This window comes from Lissotriton helveticus, chromosome 5_1 (assembly GCF_964261635.1).
Source record: "Lissotriton helveticus chromosome 5_1, aLisHel1.1, whole genome shotgun sequence".
Taxonomy (NCBI): Eukaryota; Metazoa; Chordata; class Amphibia; order Caudata; family Salamandridae; genus Lissotriton; species Lissotriton helveticus.
The window spans coordinates 455,600,484-455,624,616 of NC_136065.1; the positions used below are offsets into that span (position 1 = coordinate 455,600,484).

Consider the following 24,133-nt stretch of genomic DNA (forward strand, 5'->3'; position numbering starts at 1 on the left):
AACCATTAGCACCTTAGAAAAGTATTCATAGGATTATTTACAATTTCATATCACACGCTGTGCAACCTTTGTTCCCAATTCATTGCTTTCATTAGACCTCAGACAACTGATCCATTTATTTATCTTAGTTCACCGCGTGGCTATACCAAACTGATCTAATTGGAATGGGAAAACAGTTCCTAGTAATGCTATTTAATTCGAGATAACCTTATTATTTTATCATAAAGTGCAAGTGCCTGTTGTAAACAATAATACTCTCTTACTGTAAACAACTACTCCATAGAATGCACATAATTCGAAAAAGAGAATAAAGTGCTAGTGCTTAAATATATTACATTTCCAAAAGTGCTAATGCTTAAACGACAACAATAGTACTCCGTATTATTTATGTAAACAATCCACTCATATTGCACATTAGAACATTTTTTGAAAGTGTCAGTGCATAAATAGTTAAAAAAGCATTACTTAGTTCATTCCATTTTTTCAATGCCACTTCAATTTTACACATCAAACTACCACTTATGTATTAAAAGAAGGGAAGGAAAAGAATTAAAAAAAAAAAAACTTTTTGTCAATTAAAAATATTAGCAATTCATAGTTTCAATATGCAGTTTCGGTATACTCGAGGTTGTTCAAACATTTCATTAAGTATTTGCACAATCAGGCTAAACATGTATAAAGATCCTCATCTATATTCAAACCCTGTGGCTCTTTGCAATTAAACTCCAAGATAAAATAAGTCTCCAATTTTCTGAGTTCACCTTTCCTGTTACCTCCTCTCTTTTTCTTTGGGACCTCTGCAATACAAGAATATTGGAGGCCTACGGGGTTACTTTGGTGGTGTGATTCAAAGTGCCGTGCTACAGGGTAGGAACTGTCCTGATTGACAATTGCGCATCAGTGCTGCACGATTCGCTGGTGCACTGGTAGAATGGTGCTACCGATATATAGCTTAGGGCATGGGCATTGTAGTAAATAAACTACATATTCACTTTTACAGTTAATGGCACTTCTGACTGTCACTGTTTTATTAAAAGAGGTTTTAAACTCGGTGCGATTCATTCCATGTTGGCAAGCTTTGCACTTAGAACATCTTTTAAAACCAGGCTTCGGCTTCAGCCAGTCGGTGTTATTTTTCTTTTTATCTATGAACTCGCTTTTCACAACTAGATCTTTCGAAGATTTAGATTTTTTATACGTGATTTCGGGATTCTTTTTTACCTTTGAACCTAACACTGGATCATTCCTTATTAGATACCAGTGTTTTCTTAGAATTGATCTTATTTCTTTATGTTTAGTATTAAAGGTCGTTATGAATCTCGAAGAAACTTGATCTTTCTGCATTTTATCTACATGTTTCAGTTTCTGAGTTCTAGATGGTTCATATAGTATATTCTGTCTTATCAACCTTCTTGCCTTGTTGGATGCACCTTTGAGGATCGTCTCCTTGTACCCTCTTTGAATAAACCTCTGGGTCATTTCAGTCTCAATCTTGTCATATTGCTCATCACTGCTGCAGGTACGTCTAGCTCTATAATATTCCCCAAACGGGATGCTTCTTATAAGAGCCATTGGATGGGCGCTTTCAGCATGCAGGATTGAGTTCCCTGCAGTTGTCTTACGGAACACAGTAGTTTCTAGTTTACTATCTGTGGGAGTGATCCTAATATCGAGGACATCTATTGTTTTTTTACTTGAATTCCCCACGAATTCAAGATTTAATGAATTCTGGTTCAACTCCTCAATAAATAGATCAATTGATGTCTCCGTGCCCTGCCACAGCACGAAGACATCGTCGATATACCTGACCCATAATAGAATGTGTTCCGTCCAGTGATCGAGGGGACCTTCTCTGAGCACCCGTTCCTCCCACCAGCCGAGATGTAAATTGGCGTAACTGGGGGCAAAACAGGTGCCCATCGCGGTCCCCCGCTCCTGGAGGTAAAGATCACTCCCAAAGAGAAAGATGTTTTTAGTTAGACACCACTCCATAATTTCAAGGATCATTCTATTCTGTAAAACAAGTCGTGCCGGTCCCATATTTAGATAATGCTCACATGCCCTCAGACCATCTACATGTCTTATACTTGTGTATAAGGTTGAAATGTCTAACGTTAAAAGAACCATCGTTTCAGGATCCCAACATATATCATATATGCATTTCAAAAAGTCAGTTGAATCCTTCAAATATGAAGGGAGTGATCTGACAATAGGGTTCAAGAAATAGTCTATATATCGCGATGCGTTCTCAAACAGGCTTCCACACGATGAAATTATGGGCCTCCCTGGTGGACTAGTGGAGTTTTTGTGAATTCTTGGTAACATATAGAAGACTGGAACCACAGGATTGTCTTGTTTGATGAACGTATGCTCGTCCCAGCTAAGCAGTCCATTTTCTTTCCAGTGGTCCAGTCTTCTATGAAATTCCACTATCACATTCTCATATTCCTTGGGGCTTATTCTCCTATAGCAACTACAGTCTTGCAATTGACTTAGTGCCTCTTTCTTATATTGCTCTTTCCCCCAGAGAACCACATTTCCTCCTTTTTCAGAAGGTTTCACAAGGAGTCCATCTTCCATCTGTAATTTTTCCACTGCCTTGTGCAAAAGTGCCTTTTTTGGATTCATTTTATATTTCCTTTGATTTTCCTGAAAATATACATTTTTTAGATCTCTAGTTATATTCTCCCCAAACAGATCTACATTATCTTTCATAGTTTGCGGGAGAAACTTTGAGGGAGCTCTAAACGGTGTATGGTCGCTCGCTTGTAAATCGTTCTCTTGTTCAATATTGTCATCCTTCTCCAATTGGGCGGTATCATCCATTAGTTCTATCATGTCCGTTATAGCTGGTATATCATTGACATTAAGGAAAGTCATAGGGGTATCTGACATAGTTTCAACTTCCGACTTTAATTTTCTAATGTACCGATAAAGGTCCATCCTGCTGTTTGGATAATTGAATTCATTCATATCACAATAGGAGAGACCTAACTTCAGGATTGTCTCATCATCCTGGGTCAACGTCACAGAGCTCAAATTGATGATTGTAGTGTCCTTATCAGTTATTTTTGTTATTTCTTGGTGTTCGAGCGCAAGGATCTTTTTGTTTGCCAACCTTGTGCTCCTCCTTTACCGCTCGCCTCCTCTTCTTTGTCGTCTTTTCCTCGGCCCCTTCCCCATCCTCTTGCCTTTCCCATGCGATGGTCGGACTGTTTCTCCATGATCATAAAACGGAATTCGTCAGTGACGGGTAATCGTACATCATTTGGCCCTTTCCGGCTTCCATCATCAGATTCCTGTTCGGAGCCAGTTTCTGAACTCGCGTCACTTTGTATTGGTGTTTGTTGGACATTTTGCCCACTGAAGATTTTCTGGCGTCTAGCCATATCGAACTTTTTGGCAAAAGTGTATATACGCCCTGACTCATAATCGATCCGATCTCTTATGAATTTAGTGGACTTTCTGTCCTTAATGCGTTTCTAATATTTTTCTAACTTGATTTTCAAATCAGTTTTGAATTTACCGATTCTGGTTTTATCATCATGTTTATCTATGGTCTCAGTGAGTTCTTTCAATTTTTCGACCACTTCCAGTCGTTCCTTTTCGGCATGCTTGAGGAGTATTTGCATCATATTCTTTGAACTGGCCGCGCTGTTCTCAGCCCACTCTTCAAGCATCTCAATATCAGGATTCTCTGAGGAGGGTGAGATCATAATTCTCAGTCTTCGTGGGATTCGGCCTACTTCTAAATACCGGCGTAATGATGCTACCTCCCACCAACGTGAGATTTCTCTCTTCTTATACTTTTCGTAGCTTTGTAGGTGCTTGTGTAAATCCGAATTTGCAGTAGGGGGGCAGCCGCCCCTCCTTTCCTCGTAGTTGTTTGCACAGAATCTTCAAATAATTTTGCAGCCTCGAGCTCTCTAGCTGCATATTCATCGTCACTCATGGTTAAGCCTTTCGATATCCACTCGGTATTTTCTCCCAAATATTGCCCGCTGTATTGAAAGCGGGTAATCGGCACTCCGTCTCGAGGCTCAATTGGACAGAAAATTGCCGTTCCCAGCTCCCGATTACCCAAATGCAGTGACCAGCAATTAAGTGCACGCGAAAAACGAATAGGGCAGACTTACCAAAGCTCTAGGATCCTCCGACCCCCGGGCTGCAGAAGTTAACCACGACTCTGTTCACGCCACACACGTTGGGTATGCAGATCCGCTGGGCTGTTACGGGGGGCGCACCTGTCTCCTGTTGCTTCTCACAGTTTGGCGATTTACTCTGGTGTGCTACCAAAGCGCTGGCGGTGCCGGTCCTGCGACGATCAGCCACGTCGCTATCTATTCAAGATAAGATGTCCATTTCATTTTTAAGGAAATCATCTGGCACTCGTACGTGGGTATATATATATATATATATATATATATATATATATATATATATATATATATATATATATATATATATATATATATATATATATGCATTTAAGGGGCAAACTGACATAAGAAGTTACATTTTAAGACAGGAACGGGTGTTTGAGGTGCTTGACGGACAATGCAATCTGACGAATCATGCTGTGAAGGTATCTTTAAAGGTGGCCCGTTACAACAAAGAGACACGAGAGGCAATGAATCAGAGACACATGGAACTCTGAAATTGAATTTTATGAAATTAGAACGACTATTCGAGTGTGAGATACGCAAGTGGTGGGAGGCCACCTCTTTACAAAATTATATAGAGGTACAGCACATAGCACTCGGTCTCCGCATATATACCATTCCAGCCTATGAGAACCCGGAACCTAAACTCCTTGATGAATGGTCTGCGTACACCACGGATGTTTCAGTTGGAGTGTTCAAAATACTCATAAAATTCGCAGGGAGCGACCGCGAGAAATGTCTAAAGGAAATATCTGAATTAGAAGTAATAATAATGCAGGATCAGGATACTCCGTTGAGTGAATAGCTAATCGAGGCAATGAAAGCACGCCTTTTAACCTATGAAATAAAAAATAAAAAAACAGAAACGTACAGTTTAACAGAGATGCCCAAGACTATGAACAAGGTAAAATACTAACTTTTGCACGCACATTTGATGCACCTCCTTGTGCAGTAATGTAAATCGCAGAGCAATTGATAAAAAAAAACCTCCGAGTCTGACATCACGACACATAATGAACAATCTGATGATGGCAACGTGGATTTACAAGAGAGTCTCCCCAGTAGTTCCCAATTTCACGAGGAATTCGAGTTAATGAGGCAGTCGCGGCAACGGGGAGGGAGAGGCCCACAAGGAAATCTAGAAAAACGAGACAGGGCAGCAACAATAGGGGGAAATCAGGGAGTCGCCTCATACACGAGGAGCAAGAGAGGCGCAAGGAAATGATCTCCTCCGACGATCTTACAAACATCAATGTGACTCAGAGGAAACTGACACGAAACAATGAAATAGCTTTAAAGAAAGGATTGACTTTTCGCCCTACGCAAGGCTTTGAGTATACACAAGCAAGGATAGATCTTTATTTGTTTACCCAGAAGCTGAAACTTCTTAAGTTCTTTAAAATGAGAGAACTACAAGGATCAAACATGAGTGTACAAATGGCAATTACAGACAATCAGTCTCGGGATGATCTTACAGGAGAAGACCTGCCAGTGTTTCAAGCTTTTGAAAGCCAAGTAGTCCTAGAAGTACTAGAAGATATGGAGGAAGGTGTGGTCTCTATCCCTGCTATTGAAGGTTTTGGCATCACACAAAGGACATTAAAGACTCATTTCAAATAAAAATCGACTTTTATTCCACCAATGAGCTTCGATAATATCGACGTATTTGAGGAAACAGAAACCAAAGATTTAATTAAGTTACAACAGCAAAAATTTGCAAAAAGGAATGACACAAATATGAATCTAACAATGGATCAGAAACAATCAATAGCAAGCATTGAGAAAGATCCCCGAATAGTATGCAAACCAGCCGATAAGGGAGGAAATGTTGTCCTGATGACAACGGAATACTATTGTAACGAGGCTTTGCGACAGTTATCTGATGTCAACTGTTACACAAAAATATCTAGGGATGGATATAATAACAGCATACGAGAATATCATCTGCTCATTCAGAAATGGTTTGAGAAATCCATGCTTAGTATGGATGAATTGAAGTTTCTTAAATGTTCACATCCGGTATTGTCTACATTTTACCATCAGCCGAAAGTACAAAAAGACTCAAAGAAACCTCCAGGTTGTCCTATGATATATTCTAAAGGATGTATAAAGGAGTCAATGTCATAATATATTGTCTTTTTTCTAGCTGAATATGTGAAACTGTTGCCATCATACATAAGGGACACTCAATACTTTATAAGAGCTATCTCCAATATATCATGGGAATCAGATATGCTAATGATTGTTTTAGATGTAACAAACCTGTATACCTGTATTTATCATGACAATCGTGTGAGAGCAGTCAGGTATTTCTTGAAAGGCAGGACATTAAAATTCACTCAACATAATGAAATGTTGATAGAATTCCTGATTTTCTACTTAACAAATAACATCTTTCTCTTCCAAAACCAGCTCTACAGACAGATCAAGGGCACAGCGATGGGTACCTGCTTCGCACCCCAGTTACGCAAACCTGTTCGTGGGCTGGTGGGAGAAGCAGGTGGCCTGGGCTGAATGTAACAACTGCTGGGACTCATCTGTTGTAGGCTGGTATCGGTACATTGATGATCCTTTTATTCTTTGGAAGGGCTTGTGTTCAGAGGCAGAAGCATACAACAAAGAACTCAACACCAATACAGTGAACCTTCACTTTAGTAGTCACATTAGTGAAACTGAAGTAGATTTCCTAGATTTAAAAGTCTTCATACATGAAGGGTCAATCTGCACTACACTATTTAGAAAAACGACCACAGGCAATTCGATATTACAGGCACACAGTAACCACCCAAAATCTCTCAAAAATAGTATCCCCAATGGGGAACTCCTTAGGCTTAAGAGAAACTGCACAAATGATAATGATTTTCAACAGGCAGCTAAGGAGTCCATAGAGAGGTTTGTGGTAAGAGGATATGTCCCTACATTATTATATAATACCTTACGTAGGGTAGAAAAAATTCCCCAGCACCCCCTTCTAAAAGATAAACCACATTTAACAAATGAAGCAGGCAATACACCGAGATTTATAACAACTTTCTCGAGTGACTCCAACGACTTTAGAACCATAATGTCACGTAATTGGAACATTCTTAAATCAGATACCATAATAGGCAAGAGCCTAGCAGAACACCCGCAAATATCTTTTAGGCATGGCCGGTCCCTTATGGACACTTTAGAACCCAAGAATAGGTAACCTTACAGGATTGTTTCCATGCTCCAAGTCCAAGGCATGTAAAAATAGTCCACAAACCCTCACCAATGAAATTCCTGGCAGGAAAGAAAACCGGACCATCAACACATTTTTAACATGTACCACCCCATTTTGTGTTTATTGGCTAGTGTGTCCATGTAGAAAGATCTACATCGGTAGTACGATCCACCCCACCAAACGAAGAGTTTTGGAACACGCTAGAGCTATTGAAAAATTTGATTTTTTATATCCTGTCGCAAGACACTTTGTTCAGTTCCATCAGAGCGACAGGAAACTGTTAAGATTTTTCTGTACAGATCACGTAGCGGTACACGAAAGAGGAGGAAACAGAGAGTTAAAATTACGTAACTTGGAGCCCCGCTATATAGTGGATTTACAAGCTAAAGCTCCAGGAGGATAGAATACAGAAGAAGAGTTAGCAATCCACCTGTGAGAGTTCAACCTCTGGAGACATATTTGTATATAGTGAATTGATGATCTATAACTAACCTTCCAATTTGATTTGTTCTATATGATGACACATAAGGTCAAAAAGTGTTGATAAGATGTAACTTTATGATTATTGGAATTTTTGAGATGTATACTTTCAACCTTTGATTTAGCACACTCCAGATTATGAACTATCAGACACTCTGATGAATTGCTGAGTACTGTTGCCCATTCAGGGCTCAATTATGTTGAAACACTGTAGAACTGACTGCCCAAATTAGGGTCTCATTACAATTTAAGAGATTGTTCTGATTGAAATAGGTTTTGGTACAAATAAATTGTTGCAGAGAACGATATTTGGACTAAAGAACACAGAAAAACAAAAAACAAACTGTGTAGTCCTGTTATGAGTTTCCTTTTTCTTATATATATTTTGTGTATATATATACTCACATAAATTAATTTAGGAAACAAAACTAAAAGTCACTGAAAAATTAACTGTAGCTCATAGTTAATGTTTTGAAAATATTTTACCTTTATTTTTTTCCTTTCAAAATGTATTTTTATTTTGAGTGAAATTAACTGCCACTCTTAATTGAATGTGGTACACTGAATTAGTTGCAAAGCAAGATGAACTGTAGCAGAGGCTGATCTGTAAATATATGTTTATAATATTGATTCGTCAAACAATGAAATGCTCATTCAGAGCTAAATAGTGTCAATTGAAACATGAACTCGTGATTTATTTGAAACAAAATTGGAAAGTTTTATTTAAATGACCTTTTTGTATCCAATAACAAGATGGCACTAAGTATTGTGACAGTATGTTTGTCCTTCTCCTATGTTAATGATAAGAGCATTGAGAAAATACGCTGTCCCATTTTGATGTTCATGATTCATTCTATAAAGAAAAATGCACTCTTCCCTGTTTCCACTCACAGTGGAAAAAGGCGCATCACGAAACACGTCCTGTCCCCCTTTATGAGCTCTCAGTTGGAATAAAATAACTGAATCTCCCCCTAAAGTTGTGTGTAGTTGTTCTTGTTTCCTGCGGAGACGAGTTAATATATATATATATTGTTTGCCAAAGTGCCCTGCAGCAAAGAAGCACTCGACAGCAGCAGGTATGTAAACATTTATTACGTGCTAGAAGGTGGCATTTCATCCGTCATTTGCAACCCTTCACCAACGCGTTTCAGAGCTGTCAGCTCCTTCCTCCTTCCTCTTGGGTGTGGTGGCTCTTTGCAGTTAATTTCCGGCATTTCCACAGTCTCATGAAATCATGTCCTTAAGTAGCTAGGGCTTTGTAGCGTGATTCCTCTTGTGCATTGTGGGCCTTTCATTTTTCACCACATTGGTTTCTGCAATTCAGCCATTAATTGAGGGCTCACAGTGATTAGTGAATTCACTGCGACATCAAAGGCACTCCAGTGTGCCCCGGTATGGCCTGCTTCCCTTCTTTAGTTTGCTGCTGTGCCGTCATTAACAACTCGGTAAATTCCTGCTGTGACGGCCCCAATATATATATATATATATATATTCGCAGCGAGGTAGCTGCTCTGCTACTTACGAAACCCTGAGCCAGAATCAGATAGTTTACGAATGATTTAGCACCAGGTGCCCCACGAACATGCGGTACACTTAGGCCAATGGAGGCAGCCCCCCAAGCGAGCGGCTCTACGCACCGGCCCCCCGAGAGAAGCCGGCTATCCCTAGCCAACCAAGGCTCCACGGCACTGCGGTATCATTACTCTTTAGGGGGGATTCATACTTAGAGGCATTCACTCATAATCCCACAGATGGTAGCTTCACCCCATTGGCTCCTCAGCCAAGCACATATACCAAATATCTGAACCTGCGGTTCTTCTCGTACTGAGCAGGATTACTATTGCAACAACACATCACCAGTAGGGTAACACTAACCTGTCTCACGACGGTCTATATATATGTATATATATATTCACTGAAAAACACAAAGGTTACAGGAACGTTAAAGTTAGGCCGATATTCCACTCGTGTAAAACCAGAGAAAGTCAGCAGTTATAGTTAGCTGAGGTAACTATAACTTGCGCCCCTGCAATGCACTGCTTATGATCTCACATATTACATCACTCATGACATGGTCAGTGACATCACTGATTACATCATTCATGACATCATCCGGTGACTATGAGTGTTTCTAAAAAGGTTATAAGTCTTAAATATGTATATACACCAAGGTGTATTGATGAATCAGTGGGTGTATGAGCGCCTATATGGATGATTTGGTAGGTGTGTGACTAACTCTATAAGCGAGTGATTATATGTGTGTCAGTGAATGTATGGGTGAGTGACTCATTTATGCGAATGTCTGTATCAGTCTGTCAGTTGGTGTGTAAGTGGCTGCATGGGTTGGTGAGTAGGTACATGAGTGGCTATATGGGTTATTGATTGGTTGTCTGAGTACCTGTGTGGGTGTATGAGTGTCTGCGTAGGTGGATGAGGGTGTGTTTGACTCCCTGCATGGATGAGTGAGTGGGTAAATCACTGGCTGTATGGGGTTATGAGTGCATCTGAGAGGGGATGTGTGAGTGAGTGTGCGCATGGATGTGTTGGCGAGTGAATGAATGTGTCAGTGGTATATGGGTGAGTAACTGCATATGTGAAAGGCAGTATAGGTTTGTGTTGGATTATATAAGTGAATGTATGTGTGAGTGAGTGATTGTGAGAGTGGCTGTATGGGTGAGTGTATGCTTGTGTCAGTGACTGTACAGGTGAGTAAGTATGTGTTAGCATCTGTATGAATACGTGAGTTGGTGTGTGTATACCTGTATAGGTGAGTAAGTGGTTGTCTAATGGTCTCTATGGGTGAGTGAGTAGGTGTGTAAGTAGCTCTAAGGGTAACTGAGAGTATGTGAGAGGCTGTGTGGCTGTATGAGTAGATATATTAGTGGCTTTATTACTGAGTGAGTTGGTGTACTAGTGACTGTATGAGTGACTGAGTAGATGTGTGTGTGTACTGTAGACCTATGAATCAGTGAGTGGGTATGTAAGTACAGGTGTGGGCGTGTGAATGGTTTCAAGAATGGTAGTGTGAAAGCTGGAATGGGTGTATGAAAGATTACATGGGGTTGTGAGTGGCTGCGTCAGAGATTCTGTAGATGATGTGATATGTGATGTCATTTGAAATGTCATCAGTAATGTCATCAGTGATGTCACAGACCATATCATGAGTGATGTCATATGTGAGGCCATAAGCAGTGCATTGCGGGGACGTGTGTTATAGTTAGCTCAACTACTGAATTTCTCTGGTTTCGTACAAGTGAAATATCAGCCTAACTATAACATCCCTGTAACCTTCGTTTTTTTCAGGGAAATTCTTAGGTTTTTTAAATGCTAACTATTAACTATAATGTCCCTGCAACCTTTGGTTTTAGGTTTTTAAAAATTCTTTTTCTTAGTTGTACCATCCATTTTTTTGTAAGTGAATTTTCTAAGATTTTCGTATTTTCTTTCAATAATTGGATATTGTGTATTATATTTATATAATACACCACTCATTTTTTGAATGAATATGTGTTTATCAGAAAATACATTAATAACTGGTTTTATGTTTATCAATTTTGTAAGTCGGCACAACATTTTTGCATTTACTGTTGAGATTCTGTCATCAGTAAATGCATTTCACATACTGAAAAATACACTTAAAGACATTTTTTAAATAAAGTTTAACTCTAAATATTTAGTAAAATATCGTTCTAACTTTTCTTTCTGTGATCAATTTAGAAAAAAGCCACGTTTACAAAAAAAAATGATATTCAAGACTACCGACGTCACCGCAATGTCATCGGTAGTCGCGAAGAACGCGTAGTTTATAGAAAGTGTAAAACATATATATAGGCATATTCTACAGTATATTTAACAGTAGAGCTTTGTTAGGGTACTTTTCAAGCTCACATTTTTGTAGTGAGTTTACAGAAAAATCGCTTTCACAAACACAATTTTCCATTTCCGCGAAGACAGCGGAAGTCGTGATGACATGGGTAATCACGATCCCCGCTGACACGTCGTGAAAACGGAAAACAAACACAGACATTCAATGGCCACCAACACATCCAAAAATAATATGTAGAAAAATCCATTATGAACAATGCTCTACACATATTACAATATACATACTTCTTTCAACGCATGCCTTAACTTATATTTTTGTACTAAGTTTCTTTATAAACCATCTTCCAGACCTATTTTTTGTTATCGCAGTTATTCAGGATGTCACGATGACGTTGTTAACTGTGATGATCACACCTTTTACCATTAAGTGAAAACACATATATGCACACATATTACAGTATTTTACACAATAGGAGTTTATTATTGTACATTTCAAACTCATGTTTTTCTAGTGTACTTCTAGAACAATTATCTCTAAAACCTGTTTTTCCTTTTGGTGCAATGACATCAGTAATCATGATCTCCACGGTTACATTGCGGAAGCAGAAAGCAAAAGCTGGAATTCAACAGCCACCACATCATAAAGAAATTATGACTATATAATAATTAATTCTAACCATCACAGTAGATAACTCACTATGTAAATAAATATGTAAAAACATTGATCAAGGGGGGTGTGTCCAAGATGGCGGCCTGATCGGACGCAGGTCTCCGAAGCTCCCTGCCCCGATCCCTCCTAAAGCCCCTAGCAGTGCCGCCTAATCTCCCTAGAGCACGAATTACCGGGAGCTGAGAGCGGAATACTGTTGCGGCCCCAGAGAGCTGTCGCTACACCTGCACCCCCTGGGGGAAACTTTGAACAACGACGGAGACTCAGCCGCGACTCCTGTAATGGCAGCCGCTCCGGGGCGGTGACCGGCTTGGGCGCTCCTTACCCTACCCCTATTCGGCTGCGAGGCCACCTGGTTACCTGCAGAGCCTGCCAGATAGCCTACTACCTCTGGCCGTGAGAGTAGGACCTTCGCTCAGCGTACAACACCGCCACCGCGACCCGGCCGGTGGTGAGAAACGGACCGGCCGGGAGTCACGAAAATCGAGGCCCCGGCTTCGGGCCTTCTGACCGGAAATCCTGCGGCCTCCTGCAGAGCCTTGCCGGCTCACTCCAGCGGCACGAGGGTGGCCTCTGCTAATTGCTGAACGCGCTTAGCTACCCCGCATTGGACTGGGCTAGGGGAGGAACCCAGATCGTGACCGGCGCGACTGCAGGGCCGGAAAGGAGGACGGTGCTGCTGCTCCCCGGCGGGTCTCCCCGGGACCGAGGGTCGACCTGTTGGAGCGGTGGACAGAGCCAGAGGGCCGGAATTGCGGCGAAAGGTAGCCTGAGCGCCAGCCTAACGAGCAGAGGTGAGGAGAGTGGAGGTGGGCACTGCGGAGGCAGCTCGGGGGGCACAATCGAGCTCCCGGCGGGAGGACTGGTTGGGCCTACAAGCCAAGCTGCATTGGCGGGCAGGTGAAGGGACAACGCGCTTCCCAGCCAAGCCGCTGACGATCCAGGCCCCATTTACCTTTGCTGCACAACGCGAGTGGCCGCCGGGGGGTCGCCTGCGGGGGAGTGTGGCTGCTTGGTGGGGGACACCCCCCCGCTACAACATTCGCCTAGCCGCTGCTGACTGCCTCCTGGGATCCCCGGGCCCGGGGCTAAGAGACACAAGTGACCTTTGGGGAACCACCTGCTATCTGGTTGCCCTGGTGCTGTTAAGTCCGCTGCCACACTGCTGACCCTTGAACCCTGACTACCTCACAAAGTTTAGCTTCGACAAAGCCAAAAGTGACAACGCTCGACCCACCAGCTGCGCAGCGGCGGACCGCCTCGTCCCCCATCGGGACCCCGAACGGAGCAGCGGGAACGCCGACTCTTTGGCAGCATGGCCTTCCTCCACTTTTGAGTAGTCAGACATCTGCGCTTGCCTTCGGCCCCTGGAGATCGCCGACCAGGGCCACCTTGGTGGCTGATCAAGACATGGCAGGTCTCAGGGGGAAAAAAGGGCCCCAGACACTCCCCGAAATGCTGGCCAAGACCCAACCTAAGCCTAGCAAGGATCCACCCTTCCCGGTTACCACTAAAACGCCGCTGGGACCGACCGATGACCAGGTGCCCATCACTAGATCCTTCCTAGAGACATTGTTTAATTCCCTCAGGGATGACTTCAAGTCTCTGAAGCAGGAGGTGGCGGGTGAGGTCCGTGAGCTTCGGCGGGACGTGGAGGGTCTTGGAGAACGAGTGGTCGCCATCGAAGAAGCTGACCAGGCCAGAAGCGACTAAATCGAGCAGCTCCAGCAGGAGGTCCTGTGACTCACAGACCAGCAGCTGGACCTTCAAGCCCACGCAGAGGCCCTTGAAAACCGCTCCCGTCGCAACAACGTACGGGTCCGGGGGGTCCCTCAGAAGGTGGAGGGGACTGATGTCACGGGATACTTGCAAGACCTTTTCAGGGACATTCTGGGAGAGCCCGCGGATTTTACCATCCGTATTGATAGAGCGCATAGAGTTGGGCTGCCTAGGCGCGCCTCTGCCCCCCCACCAGACATCTTGGCCTTTCTCCCTGACTTCCCGCTAAAAGAGCTGTTTCTTCTGGAGGCCCGACGAGCACAACCTCTTCGGTTTCAGGGTAACCCCGTCGCTCTGTACCAGGACCTATCGGCCATCACACTACAAAAACGGAAAGAATTTAAAGTAGCGACGGACTTTTTGCGACAGCAAGAAATCCCTTACTCATGGGGCCACCCGTTCAGACTGATATTTAAATGGAATGGAACTTTACATCAAATGCGTTCGCTTAAAGACACCTGCACCCTTCTGGGACTTGCTCAGGATGACGATGTGCCAACAATGAAAGCATCGCAAGGGCCCTCCAGGGGGGGCTGGCAGACGGTGAACCGAAGACGATCCCCTTCACACCGCTTGAAACCCGATGCCTCCATCATCACGCAGGAGCGAGCGACGACGGTGGCGGAGGTGGCCAAATAGACCTCACCCTCTGAATGATCTATACTCTTATTAGGGAGATTACTCACAGCACACACCTTGCTCGTGCAATGGGGGGGTGACGGGTGGGGAGCCGGGATGGCCACCATCGGAAATGACCCCTGTAAGAAACTTTACCACGGCCCTGTGTAAACTGACAGGGCTGGGACTATGTGTTCTTCTGGTTTGGGGGTTGGGGGGAGGGAGTTGGGTGGGGGGGATGACCATTCAGATCTGAGACAATGGGTTTTGGCTTTGAACAGATGGTTTGAGAGTTGGGCTGTTGGGGGGGGGAGTTTGGGCAGGTTTGCGGGTGGGAACCACTGTGCCGAAAGGGAAATGTCAGCGATGGAATTGCTATGTCTCCTACTTGTCCCCCATCGCTTCGCCTATCTATCCGTACACTTCTGAATATGTCTCTAACCGCACAAGACACTTCATGCACAGTTCCCTCAGAGGTCGGGGTATTAGAGGGCTCCCTCGTGCTAACTAGTCCATTGCACTCTTCTCTGCCTTGGACACACACCTCTATTTTGAGCTACTCCGCTCACTCTCCTTACTATGGCTGATCCTACTTTGAAAGTGCTGACCCTTAATGTGAAGGGGTTGAATAATCCTATTAAGAGAAGGGCAATAATTTCCTACCTAGAGAACTCCGGGGCCAACATCTGTTTACTACAGGAAACTCACCTTCTGCCCAAAGACTGGCACAGAATGCGCTCCCGTGCCTTCCCACAGCAATTCTTTTCCTCCCTTCCAACGAAGAAAGCTGGGGTGGCCGTCTTAGTGTCTAGGCACTTCCAGGGAAAGGTGGGGGACAAGGCAGGTGAAGTCAAAGGTCGCCTTTTGGCCTATACCTTCCTGATAGGCGACAAACGTCTGACGATAGGCTCCATCTATGCTCCAAACACTGGACAGGAGGCGTTTTTGAAAAGCGCAGTTTCGGAGTCCCTTCAGCCCTCTAACACACTCTTGCTCATCGGGGGAGACCTCAACTTGGTTATGGACACGAACAGAGACAGGTCAGGGCATCGTTATGGGGACTCGGGCGCTATCACGGCGACTGGAACAGAATGGTTGCGAGAGAGAGGCCTGGTGGACCTCTGGAGGGCCATACACCCTAACGCAACGCAATTTACCTTCTATTCTCACGTACACCATACCTACGCCAGGCTAGATCATTACTTAGGATCCTCCGAACTGCTCACAACCCTCAACGAGGTTTGCATAGTGCCTGCAGCACTCTCAGACCACGACGCAGTGGAATCATCGCTCAACATCCCTGCGTCTTCTCGCCCCCGGGGATCGTGGCGCCTCCGCGAAACCCTCTTGCAGAGACCGGAAGTTACCAAACGGCTTCACAAATGTATCGTCGACTACTTAACCATTAATGATACACCGGAGATATCGCTGTCAGCTCTGTGGGGGGCCCTGAAATCAGTGGCCCGCGGTGAACTCATTGCGATCGCCGCAGCAGAGGCCAAAGACCTGAGAGCAAAAAGAGACGATCTAACTGCTCAGGTTGCTGAACTAGAGAGGGTTCACAGCCGCACTTGCGCCCCACGGGTCTGGAGACAGCTGAAGGCGGTCAGGGCTCAACTGGCCAGCCTGGATACTGACAGAGCAGAATTCGCTGCGCTCCGTCTTCGTCATACATACTACGTCGGGGGCAACAGAACTGGCCGCCTGCTTGCCAGCGCTCTAAAGGCTAAAACCCAACGCTGAAAAATCACCGGCCTTACAGACGACTCTGGCACCGTCCTCACTGAGGAAACTTAGGTTGCGGAGGCATTCCGGACATTTTATGCCTCCCTTTACGGGGCTGAGGCGGTGCCCCTTGAAGAGATAGACGCCTATTTGAACACGGCGACAATCACCGAAATGTCTCAGGCCAATGCAAATGCTCTGGATGCCCCCATCCGTTTGGAGGAGGTGCTGGGGGCTATTTCCCGCCTCCGCCCGCTTAAATCTCCGGGACCTGACGGTTTCTCGGACGGTTTTTACAAAACCTTCAGCCAGCTGATAGCTCCTGTCCTCACCCGGCTCTTCAACTCCTTTGAGGGTCCGAGTTCCATCCCCCCGATATGTTGGCAGCCGAAGTGGTGGTGCTGCCTAAACAGGGCAAGAAACCCAAACACTGCTCAGCGTTCCGCCCAATCTCATTGCTGAATCTAGACCTGAAACTCTTCACCGGAATTTTAGCCGCGCGTCTTGGTCCATGCCTACCTGGGATCTTGGAACCTGACCAATTGGGCTTCGTGCCTAATCGTCAATGCAGCGATAACACCAAGCGGGTGCTCCACTTGATAGACAAGACCCATTTTCAGAACTCGGACGCCGCACTGTTAGCCATCGACGCTGAGAAGGCGTTCGACCGTGTCGATTGGTCCTACCTACAACGCGTCCTGACATGTTTTCGACTGGGAGGCCGCTTCCAATCTTGGGTCGCCTGCTGTTACCACCGCCCCCAAGCTCGGGTCCACTTAGGTAGTCTTAGATCATACCCGTTTGAAATCCAACTAGGCACGAGACAAGGGTGTCCCCTGTCCCCCCTTCTATTTGCCCTGTACATCGAGGCCCTAGCGCAGAAAATTCGGTATAACACTGACATCCGAGGTATCAACTTCGGCCGAGAACCACATACAATCAGCCTCTATGCTGACGACATCATAGTCGCTCTGGACCATCCAGCCCGCTCGGTGCCAGCCTTTTTGGAGGAATTGGACTCCTTCGGGGTTGTCTCGGGCTTCCGTATCAATAGGGGGAAATCCCTGATACTGCCCCTGGGCAAAAACGTCCACCCCAATGGGTCTGCTTCTACGTATGGGAGCGATCTCCAGCTGGCCACACAACTCCCATATCTGGGAATCACTCTCACCTCCTCGACAGAATCGACGATAGCTCTTAATTACAAGACCCTCACTACCCAGATTAGGGCGGACTTTGCGCGTTGGTCTAATAATAATTCACATGAAAAGCACTCCCAAGTGAAAATGCCACACGCAGCGTGTTTCTTTCTTTATTTATTTGGCAGATTTCAGAGTGACAAGCACAGCAGTTTAGGCAGTCAATAAGCCCATATTGCCAAACGCGTTTCAGGTAACTTTCCCTTGTTCACTGGCTGGGCACAATGGAGATCAGGTGGGCAGCAGTAACATCGCACTCACCACGTAAATTTTAATCTTGTCTCAGTGGGCGTGTTCCTCCATGCATCATGGTCTATGAAGTCCAGCAAAATAAAACCCATAGTGGGGGCATTTCCGACTTTCTCCTAACAAATGCCTCTTACCCTGCTGGATTTGCCTAAAGCATGCCAAGCAGTCACTCGGCGTGTCTCATTTGCTTGGATCTTAATCACAAGTGCCACTGCTTCATATGGTACCATCCAGCCCACTGAGGTATTTATTTTAAACAAAGAGAACATCGCAGCATCAACTAGAGAAATCCACAAAAACAGCAATGCAATTTGCGCCCATGAGGGGCAGGACTAAAAAGGAATCGTCGCAAGTGCGATGCAAAACATTGCCGCTTCTCTCTACAAGCCAAGACCATTGACAAAGGGTGGAAGGACGCCCGAAATGCGTTCGTGACTATTAGCAAGTTCAAGCTGGAACTAACGAAGTTGTTGGTTCTACATGCCCTGCAAATAAAGAAGACACGACTAAGTGTGGCGCCTTCACTTTGGGAGCAAAGCTCATTTGGAATATGTTAGCGGCCCGCACTGGTCGCGAAGGTGCCCCGCCGCTCCCGCCGCTGACAGTGCGGATCCAGCGCCGTGATTGACATGGTGCGAACAGGATCGGCGTGTCTTATTTGATTGGATCTTAATCACAAGAGCCACGACTTCATATGGTACCAGCCATCCCACTGAGGTATTTATTTTAAACAAAGAGAACATCGTGGCACCAACTAGAGAAACCCACAAAAACCACAATGCAATACGATTTGCGCCCATGAGGGGCAGGACTATAAAGGAATCATCACGAGTGCGTTGCAAAACATTGCAGCTTCTCTCTACAAGCCAATACCATTGACACAGGGCGGAAGGACGCCCGAAACGCGTTTGGGACTATTGGCAAGTTTAATCTGAAACTAGCGAGGTTGTTGGTTCTTCATGCCCTGCAAATAAAGAATTAAGACACGACTGAGCGTGGCGCCTTCACTTTGGGAGCAAAGCTCATTTGGAATATATATATATATATATATATATATATATATATATATATATATATATATATATATATATATATAATATATGTCGCAATCTTCGCCCGATGAGACCGCCGTCTCACCACTGTTAGTTTCCTCACAAACAGTTCTTAGAAAAGACGAACAGAACAGACCCAATTCCTTCGTGCATTTAGTGGTTTATTTTAGAAAATAAAACCCAGCAAGTCCGCATGACGCATTTCGCCTCCGACACGAGGCTTGGTCACATGATATATATATGTGCATAGGAAAAGGACCCGTCTCCCGAAGACCGCGGCCCGTTGACAGATGGCGAGCAAAAACCGAGCGGGTCACTCGGTAATTTCAATTATCCACAGCTATTTTCTTCACAGGTGTGACCAAGACAGCTTTTGCTGTCAAAACGCGTTACTTTGCTGTAATAAACTGTGGTTCATTCATTCCTTAGTGCCAGCTTTTCTGTGAAGAAAATAGTTGTGGATAATATATATATATATATATATATATATATATATATACACATGCATACATACATACATATATGCAAAAAAAGAAAGAAGAGAAGAGAAGATGCAGAGAACTCTGGGTAGTTCTTAAGTTTAGGTGGAAATCAATTCCAGTATAGAGCACTTCCAACACCAGCGACACTCTAATATATATATATATATATATATATATATATATATATATATATATATATATATATATATATATATATATATATATATATATATATATATATATATATATATATATGTATATAGCAACTGTGGTCGCCAGTATGTAGTTATAGTTCGGACCATGTTTCCATAGGAAAAGTGTTTTTAACTTGTCTATATCTTTAGCACCGTTTGACGAATCTTCTGCATACCTATGTTTGGACTGCTTCTCCAAAATGTAAATGTAAAAATCTGTGGCCTCACTTCAGTGCAGATTTGTGAGTTTCAGGAATACACAAAGTTTCCAACTATATGTCTGGAATCCTGTAACAGTTATCAGTTCATTTTAGCACAAAACTGCCTTTCTCAATCTTTTTTTCTCAAATCGCTATTACAATTGCTAAATTTCAGTCATGGAAGAAATTCTTTCCCGCACTAGTCTGTTAAACTTCTGACTCTGATGTTTCCCCATGTCCAGTCCGGGGTCAGGCTGACCTCTAAACGTTCACTCCACTGTGCAGTCTGCCAGCCAGCGCCTAATTGCAGGAGGTGCACAGGATAATGCTGCAGCTAACACCTTAACATTAACTCTGCTCCCTCCGTAAAAGGAGACCTGGCACTCAACGAAATATGATAACAGTTCTTTAATTCATTCCACTCTCCCACTAATAAAATCAAAGAGACGCGTTTCTGCACGTAGCTGCCTTTCTCAGTCTTTTTTTTTCAAATCACCATTACAATTGCTAAATTTAAGCAAATGTCCTTTTCCACAGTCATGGAAGAAATATTTTTCCCCACTAGTCTGTTCAACCTTGGTCGTCACGATAAACGGAATGTCAATAAATGTTCACCTATTAAAATTAATTTTTAAATCTTGCAGGACATTGAAATGGTAAAACTTTATGGACAGTGGTCAAATTAATAATCTCACCACTTTGTTTCTCAAAAATTGTCCTTCTCATCTCCCCGCTAAGCCAATGCTTCGTGTATTCTGCTCTAGAGCTTTGAACTGATTCTTAAAAAAGGTTTAAATCTTCTCTTAAGGGTTTGTGATGGTACTTGAGGGCAAATTTGTGAGTTTCAAGGAATACAAAAAGTTTCCAACAATATGTCTGGAATCTTGTAACATTTATCGGTTTGTTAGAGTACTTCTGGAAATATTTTGTGAATTTTCGCATGAAATGAGTAAATATATATAAACACACACACAAATACACACACATATACTTGCTTGAGCTGAAGTCTTTTGAAAAACTGAAAATGTCCTTTCTAACATTTTTGGTGACAAGGAATGGACTCTACCGTTCTGCTACACCCTCACCAATTTATGGGCTGTTCCCGCCTACTTCCACTGCAACATGGGATTTGTATCTACTATTGCTAGGACTATATTTCCAACTTTTTCGAGGATGGAAAATGGTCACAGAAGAGGTTTGTACTACAAACAAATGTGTACTTTTGCAGGAGCACATAAACTCACGCAGTCTTCCCCGCAGTAGTTAGTTGATTTTCACAAAATAAAAATTGTCACTGGAATTGATCCTTTCATGAGATGGGGGCTACAACTGGTGGCCGGCTGAACTCAGACCTACACCCAGCACCCACACCAGGCACCTCAGAATCATCATTGACAGCAACTAAGACTTGACTGCCCTAGTCAACTTTGTCACTGCATCCTGCTTTCACACCCTGAACATGTTGAGGAAGATCTTCACAAAGTTCCCAAGCAACACCAAAAAACCGTCACTCATGCCCTAATCACCAGCAAGTTAGACTACAGGAACATCGTCTACATTGGGATCAGCAAGCAACTCACCAGAAGACAACACAAAATTCAGAACTCAGCAGCCAAACGCATCCTCAAGCTCCCACAGAGAACTCGCATTACACCACAGTTCACTGAGCTCCACTGGCTCCTGATGTACAAGCCATGGTAACATGGATGCCCAACCCTTGCCCTGAGTTACCTAGCTCTATGATATATAGTATCTTGATATGTTGCTTTTGGGCAAGCACTCCCAACAATCATGCATGTAGATGGTGGTGTAGGCGACCCTGTAAGGAATGAAGCCCACAGCCTGGGTCTGTGGTCTGCTGGGGCGCTCAAAGCTTACCCTCAAGCTGATACAAGACTTCTGTCTCTGCATATTCAATTGATGGTGGCATGGTTCAATCATTAGATAGACAAAGGTATAAAAGGAGGGAATGGAGAGAGTTGTTGACAGGTTTAGGTATCTTAGCTTTGTCTGGTAAATATGCAATTGTTTGAATTACATTTTTAAGCATTACTGTACTTCTCCAATGGTTGCATGACAAACACATTGGATGCCACTGTCCCGTGCTGACGTCAGTAAATACAACCACAACTTACAACCCTGGTGTCAGGATATGGTGTTCTCATAATCTACAAAGCTGATTTATTGTATATGTGCATGCTTTGTGCTTATGTGAAATGCAATAAAATGTGTTTACAAAAAAAGAAGGGAATAGAGTAAAATAAGTTGGGAGATGGAGCATCAAGCTGATTTCTGGGGACCCATAAGGACAGAAGGAGTGTGTTAGGCCATTATCATAATTTCTTCTACTAGTCTATTGACTTTACCTTAGAATTTTGGCCCCCTTGTACAGTTCTGTAACCAAAGTAATACACTTTAACTGTGCAAACTAGGCTGTCTCATATGTGCAATCTTTTTATGCTACTCATTAACATAAAGATTCATGATTGATCAATTTTGAAGGTTGGCAGCATTTAATCATATATTGGTGTAGGAGACAGCATCTATATGATAATTTATTTCGAGAAAGTGATACATTTGTTAACTAACCTCAGTAGGACTTCCCAGAACTAACCGTGCTAGCCCTTTAATGTGTGCCATTGGTGGGGGAAAGGCTGGATCTTGTTGATGTTCCTGACACTGTGCTAGCAAGGTGTCCAGTGCAGGTCTCTTCTGAGGCAGCTCCTCACACATTGTAAGTAGAAGGGAGTGCAATGCATGGCTGAGGTCCAGAGGCTGTAGAATCAAGATGAAACATTAAGACACTTACAAATGAATTACTCTACCTCAATAAGTAAACTCTAGTGCACCAACACACTCCACTTCACTCACAAAGAAACATCTTGCTACTATGAGGAGACATGGAATATTTTACACGTGTGACAATGACAAAAAAATAGAATGATTATCTGTAAAACCAAGAACAGTAAAGTCTACAGCAATCATCTGAAGAAAGTATAGGGTTATAAGAAAACAAAGGTATGACCTGTTCTTTCAAAAGAAGAATGGGCGATGCACTGGAGGATCAGATTTCTTATGTTTTATGTTCCCAGGCAGGTAGAGGTAAAGAATGCAGTGCCAAAAATACAAATACAGTCCGGTACTAGTGCTCCCATTTCTTCCAGAAAGGGACTTCAGGACTGCTTTCAAGCCCTCACACTCATGGATGGTGGCAGCACACAGTGCTCCATGGTCTCCCAGACTCCACACTGGCACCCTTAAGGACATCCTACACTCCGCAGCATGTCCCATCAAATGCCTGAAGAAATATAATGACATCACCCCCATATTGATGGAACTACATTGGCTTCCCTTGTTAGCCTGTACTATCCTCAAAACCAGTTGCATCATTTACAAAGTCATCATGAATAGCACCCCAGCTTATCTTGCAGATAAGCTCACCGTCTCTGGGTTTCTCAGTACACCCATGGCCAGGGCACCATCAGACTGCATATTAAGAAGTGCGACAAATAAAAAACAAGGCAGCTTGCCTTTTCCATCTATGCACCCAAGATTGGGAACAACATCCCCATATCCATCAGTACCGCCGAAGCGCTGCTCCAATTTAGGAACAAGTTGAAGATGCACCTCTTTAAAGAACACCACATCACAATGCATTAACGATTCACAAAGCAGCTACCTCTCTTATCCCTCATTGACTTTGTACTTGCCTTTGACCTTGTACAGTGCTCCACTGGCTTTTGCATAGATGTGTGCTAGAGAAGTACCACATACATACATACACAGACACATCTGAGCTCTTATTTTCCAGAGACCGTCAATCATGCTATGCTGCCTGCGCCTATCTTGTTATAACCTGCATATGAAGTATGACCTAATATCCTAACCATACGTATATTGTAAAACGTTGTCAGAGACTGTCAAGACTCTCTTTGGCCTCTATATGTACTGCAGAAACTATGTGTCGCCTGTAGAGCCCATCTAACACCTCCACAAGTGTTGTCATAGCTCTGTAGAGGATGCCATGGTTGCTGTACCACCCTGCTTCTGCATTGACAGGCTAGCATAAACTACTATCGCCCATATGTTGCTATAATTCTGAGATGGCCTTTAATGCTCTTCACATCGACATTTTTGTTTTTATAACGTTGAACTAAAAATCTCCACCAATGCATCTTCCTGGGCTCCAGTGATTGTCCTGCTGCTTGGCAGCCCTGTAATCAATTAGATTGGCCTGACTGGTTGAAGAGTGTCCAAACAGCACAGTAACCAGCTGGATTGATCTATTTGCT

General features: G+C 43.6%; 1 protein-coding gene across 1 annotated transcript in view; it reads right to left on the reverse strand.

The window, feature by feature from the left end:
• FRMPD2 (FERM and PDZ domain containing 2) overlaps positions 1-24,133 on the reverse strand; it is a 446,136-nt gene that overhangs the window by 394,773 nt on the left and 27,230 nt on the right. The window contains exon 4 of the mRNA XM_078640972.1: positions 22,431-22,616. Coding sequence (XP_078497098.1) covers positions 22,431-22,616 — 186 coding nt within the window. The remainder of the gene's footprint in view (positions 1-22,430; positions 22,617-24,133) is intronic.